The sequence below is a fragment of the Acipenser ruthenus genome, chromosome 33 (genome assembly GCF_902713425.1).
Source record: "Acipenser ruthenus chromosome 33, fAciRut3.2 maternal haplotype, whole genome shotgun sequence".
Taxonomy (NCBI): domain Eukaryota; kingdom Metazoa; phylum Chordata; class Actinopteri; order Acipenseriformes; family Acipenseridae; genus Acipenser; species Acipenser ruthenus.
Window position 1 is genome coordinate 13,176,530 of NC_081221.1, and position 6,049 is coordinate 13,182,578.

Here is a 6,049-nt window from a genome sequence, read left to right on the forward strand (position 1 = left end):
GTGTTCCCAAACTCATTCTTACATCAGTCTGTCTATATTTTAATAATAACGTTTAAAGTCGTTTAGTTTAGCAAGTACCACCGAATATTAAGTTGTTTTTATGACTGTATTTTTTTTATAGTATTGGGATTTGTTTAATATACTGCTTATACCTTATTTTATAAAATAACCCTGCGTGAAATACTCGAGGGCATCGTGTCCTTGAATATTCTTCGTTTACTTTGTCTGATTAATTTTGCTGTATCTAATACATAGCACATAGCATTACTGAACACACAGACCATGCTTTGAGAATATGAATCGCACCTTCCCTCATCGTACTGTATATATATTGCTTCTTAAAGCGACCCTCCACCTCGTAAGAAAAACAGTCCTATTAAAATAACCCTATTTACTTCAAATGTAGAGTTTGATTATGCACGTTTTTTTTGTTTTGTTAATTTTTTAAAAGTTAGTATTGTATATTCATAACAAATGGCACTTTGTTTAACTGGTATCAGCAATTCACAAGTACCTTACCAATTGTTTGAATGTATAAATGTTTTAAAATACTGGTTTTATCTCATTTCACTGCCAAGTGCCTTACATACAAGGGACTGTGGGGAGGGGATAGTTTTGGGGAATGCATTTTATAGTCCCCAAGAAAGACAGTGGTTAAAGCAACAATAGAGAGTACCCCCCCCCCCAACCCTGAAAGGAAATAATTAGGGTTCCCACCAACCTGGCCATTCTTGCAAAGGTCTGCCCACATGCTTGTACCATCCCCACCCCGCATCAGGACGTGGTAGATGAAGAAGTAAGTGCCAGGGATGTTGCAGATAAACTTGCCGGAGGTGCCATCGTAGTTGTTGCCCAGATTGGTGACCACGTCGTCGTATTTGAGGATCTCGTACCCCTCGTGGGGGTTCTTGAGCCCAGCGTAGAAAGCGACCCTCGGAATAGTGCTGTAGGTGGCTGTGCTGATTGCACCATTGCCCCCAAAACCCAGGATGCCAGTTTTCCCTGAATCCCCCTTTTCTCCGGGGGGGCCAATTGGACCTGGGGGCCCTGGCTCTCCTGGAGGCCCTGGGGAGCCAGGCTTGCCAGGTCGTCCAGGCTTGCCCTGGGGCCCCTGAACGAGGGTGGAGGGCGGTGGCATGATACTGTCACTCAGCGCCTCGGCTTCTGCCTGGATGCTGGCACTAGTCGTGGTGCCTTTCCCCAGGTAAGGGTCACAGACCATGCGGCAGGTGCCCAGCATCTCATAGTGGCTCCCGTCTGTGCCCACAGAGCTCACCAACACGGGGATCAGGATGACGAGCACCAGGACCAGCATGACGCCCACGGCTGCTGCCACCAGGGTCTTCCTCCCAATGCTGAGCCTGGGAAGAGGCTGCACTGCCAACGCTGGTCTCCCCGGTGAGGAAATGGTGCCTGCTGGGTGGATGGCCTCTCTCCAGTGAAGGGGATGGAAAAAAAAGAGGAAAAAAGAAGAGTACGAAGCACAGGGAGAAACACCAGCACGAGGCAGCGACTTGGAGAAGTAGAAGAAACAGAGCTGGATGCTCACGGATTCACACACCCGCTTGTGTGTTTATTTCTTAGCACAGGCAGCCTTTTTATATAGGAGCAGCTGTAGTGCCTCCAGGCTGTGTGCTTGCATAGAAACGCATGGAAATGAAGAGGACTCGTGTCTTCCCCTCTGACAAGAAGGCAGAATAAGAGGAAGCAGGAGGGAGGAGGAGGAGGTCCCTTTTCACATTGCATTCTCATCATACACTCACATGCACCCCAGGACCCAGGCGCTGCTGCTGCTGATGCTAAATCACGCTATGGATTTTTAAAAGAAATGTCAAGAAACAGAAACCCAGACAGCAAGAGAGAAGGAGGTCTCTTTTTTTTGTGTCTGATGTACGATATGTTGTGAGCTTGCCTGACACTTACTTTCTTGTACTGAGATGCTGTACTAGCACGCTAATACCTGACTGAAAAGGAGCTCTCTTTTTACCTGTGACTTCTCCCTCTCTCTCATTGCTCTCCTAGAGGCCCAAGTTTGGATATTACTTTTTTTTTTGTCCCCTTTTATAAACTCTGCAGTAAGAAATGTATGAGTCATCTCTATAATCTGTCTGTATATAGATCTAAATACTGGTAAATAATAAGAGGGTAAATACTGTCCCGTGCATGGCAGGAATTGACCCATAATCATGGGCACACTCTATTAATCACAATTTTATTACCTGAAGTTGCAAGCAGTGGTCCAGTGGGCTTGTAACCAGGAGGTCCCCGGTTCAAATCCCACTTCAGCCACTGACTCACTGTGTGACCCTGAGCAAGTCACTTAACCTCCTTGTGCTCCGTCTTTCGGTTAAGACGTAGTTGTAAGTGACTCTGCAGCTGATGCATAGTTCACACACCCTAGTCTCTGTAAGTCGCCTTGGATAAAGGTGTCTGCTAAATAAACAAATAATAATTTTGTTAAGTATATGGAAAACTACAAAGCGGTGTGTAATTCAATGTGTTAACATAACATTATTCAGCAGGTTTCATTCGACTTTATGAAGCAAAATGAGTTCATTCTATACATGATGCTGAGCTTTTAACCACAGCTGTATATACAGAATAGAGGATACGGTGCTGAATGATACAGGCTGGACTCCACTCCACAGGGGTCGGAGCAGGGCTTGCTGGCATCGCTCACACAGCACTCTGGAACCAACTCCCCAGTAATGTTGTTGAAGCTGACACCCTGGGATCCTTCAAGAAGCTGCTTGAGGAGGTTCTGGGATCAATAAGCTACTAACAACCAAACAAGCAAGATGGGCCGAATGGGGCCTCCTCTTGTTTGTAAACTTTCTTATGTTCTTATGTTCTTATGAATATAGAACTATCGCTCAAACATAAGAAATAAAAAAGTAAATGAGACAATAGTTCAACGCTTAACGCAAAATGAACACAACATGAATGACCTACAATCTGTAGTTTTAGAAGAAATAAAATGAGGCCGTGTACAATACAGAAGAGTAAAGGAAAATCACTGGATAAATAGACTCCATACCACGATGCCTGAAGGTTTAAATAGACAGGAGCAGGAGATCGTTACATCGTTAACTATTGAGTAAATGTCATCACAAGCACATTAATAGATTTCAATAGAAATAAGTGCAGTTACCATGGCATCAAAGGTCTCTACCTTGTTTGTACTTTACCTAGATTGCTCCAATAAAAACCCAACTGTATAAATGGGTAATTGTATGTAAAAATAATGTGATATCTGTATAATGTGAAATCTTGTAACAATTGTAAGTCGCCCTGGATAAGGGCGTCTGCTAAGAAATAAATAATAATAATAATAATTTAGAAGTTGGCTCTTTTGAACAATATATATAAGTCAATGTGGCCTTTCAACTGTGTGGAGTAGCGGTTAGGGCTCTGGACTCTTGACCGGAGGGTTGTGGGTTCAATCCCAGGTGGGGGGACACTGCTGCTGTACCCTGCGCAAGGTACTTTACCTAGATTGCTCCAGTAAAAACCCAACTGTATAAATGGGTAATTGTATGTAAAAATAATGTGATATCTGTATAATGTGATATCTTGTAACAATTGTAAGTCTCCCTGGATAAGGGCATCTGCTAAGAAATAAATATATATATATATATATATATATATATATATATATATATATATCAGGGATGCACAGATTAATCGGATCGATTAATTAACTAAAGATTTGATCGCAGATTTTTTTTTTTTTTTTACAATTTAATCATGCAGAATTGTATTTTAGTAGTTAGGGTTGAGTGGCTCAATGTTAAACTTTGCACTTTAATAACTTTGGCATGGTTTGTCGGAATTGCCCACAGATTTGCATGTTCCATTGACTTGAATGTTGTGAAAGCCTGGAGAGTTTCATGATGCTAGCTTGTGCGCTTAACAAGATCTGGATGCCCATTTTTTTGTAAAGGTTCCATTTTTTCCCTATACTTAACATGTTTTATTTTTATGTATTTATTTTATTTATTTTATTCTGATTTATTTATAATAAAAAGATAGGCTAGCATCCGGGACTTTTTGAAATCCTCTCAGGAAGGAGTCCCGACTCCTGAAAGACTGTGTTTGTTACAGAGCCGTTTACTGATTGGGTCGGCAAAACCGTGTGTAAGTGACGTCAGGCCACTATGGGATGTGTAGTTCTGGGGGAGCCTCTAAACAATGCAATCACATAGACACGCGCTCCCGTTTGAACTACAGCGCCCAGAATGCATGCCAAACAGCTTGACAAGTGTTGTTTTGTTAAAAACAACGTGACAGTATTTTCACGAAAGCAGCAGAGCGTCCAATGTTACTAGTCAGTAAAAACTCAAGTAAAAAACGTGTCAGTCATTAAGATAAGGTGAATGAGCATTTAAATATCTGTGCACGGAGTCTGCGGAGCGCCGCTTAATATGAGCACAGCAATAAATAAATGAGTGAAACGTGTAACCCCTTGTTATTGAACGTACCTGGTACGTACCTGTGGAATTGCCATTATTTAGCTTGAGATTGCTCATCGATAACTGATAACTGAAGTCATTGTATTTATCTTGCTCTTAATTGTATTATTACTTGTACTGTGATTCTTAAAATGTATTTTTTGTTTACTACTGTAAGTCTCCCAGGGTAAGGGAGTCTGCTAAGAAAGAAAGAAAGAAAGAAAGAAAGAAATAATAATAATAATAATAATAATAATAATAATAATAATAATAATAATAATAATAATAATATGTGTCGGTATTTCCAATTTCATTATGTTACACTGATACAATTTCTTCGATGTGATGTGTGACAGTTTTTAACCGAATTTGTAGCCTGCTTGGATGCCAGCGGTCTCGTTTCGTGGAAGCGACCTGCGAGGAATCGCTCGCGCGGTGAGGTCGCAAGTGGAATTTGCCGTTTCTTTCAGGGGCTGCGATCTCGCAGGTTTGCTGGAACACAGTTTAAACCACGAAACCAGACAAAGTATGTCACTTTCCGCTGCAAGTGCTAACTACATTACGGTTTTATGAGTAGCGGTTAGGGCTCTGGACTCTTGACCGGAGGGTCGTGGGTTCAATCCCAGGTGGGGGACACTGCTGCTGTACCCTTGAACAAGGTACTTTACCTAGATTGCTCCAGTAAAAAACCCAACTGTATAAATGGTTAATTGTATGTAAAAATAATGTGATATCTTGTAACAATTGTAAGTCGCCCTGGATAAGGGTGTCTGCTAAGAAATAAATAAAATGCCAGTGGCAGTTTTCAGGAGATGGTGGGGGGTTGTCAGGTGCACGACTAAAGTGTCTCATGCTTTGTGTGACCACGTCACACAGTATATTAAATTCCCTACAGCAGGTGAAAGCAGGGAGGTCATTAATGACTTTTATGACTTATGTGGCCCAAAAGTACTGGGGCCAACCTCTAAAGAGCTACCATAGCAAATTAATTTGCCAAAGTAAATTTGCAGTTTGCCATGATTCTACTATGTATGTACTGTGCCTGATCGCGATAAATCATGGAGTTTACAATACATACGTGCTGTGGATTACACAGACCCTGATTCGCACTAATGCTGGACTACCTCATGTTACCTTTGGAAAGGTAGTCTGATTAGTGCTTATACAGGTGTGTAAAACAAACCATAAAAACGTTTAGCCCCAGGATTCCTTTGGTCTTTCCTTCATTCCTAAGAGTGGATTGTATTTTGTAACAAACTGATTTACTGTTCTGTTCTATAGTTTTTTTTTTTTAAATCTTTGTTTTAACCTAAAAAGTTCATTTCAAAGCTTAAAGAAAAATCAACAACCAAGACACCGAATGTGTGAAGCAATGGGGGGGACTTTGTGTACAAGATAACGAGAACATAGCAAAAATCAATGGATCCTCTTCTCATAGCCGTATTGCTATTGATTTTTCAGCAAAGGCAATGTGTTCATACAACAGTGATGTACAGTTTAGGGATTGCTTGCAATAAAGAGGAGGCCAGGTGGCACAGCAGGTTAATTCAGCAGCGCTTTGTTCCTTTCACCTCTGGAGACCTGGCTTTGAATTTAGC

At 41.5% G+C, this 6,049-nt stretch overlaps 1 protein-coding gene across 1 annotated transcript in view; it reads right to left on the reverse strand.

Moving 5' to 3' along the window:
* LOC117433363 (C1q-related factor-like) overlaps positions 1–1,686 on the reverse strand; it is a 13,801-nt gene extending 12,115 nt beyond the window's left edge. The window contains exon 1 of the mRNA XM_034055543.3: positions 722–1,686. Within this exon, the coding sequence (XP_033911434.3) occupies positions 722–1,315 (594 nt within the window). The 5' untranslated portion in view covers positions 1,316–1,686. The remainder of the gene's footprint in view (positions 1–721) is intronic.
* Between the last annotated feature and the right edge of the window lie 4,363 nt (positions 1,687–6,049).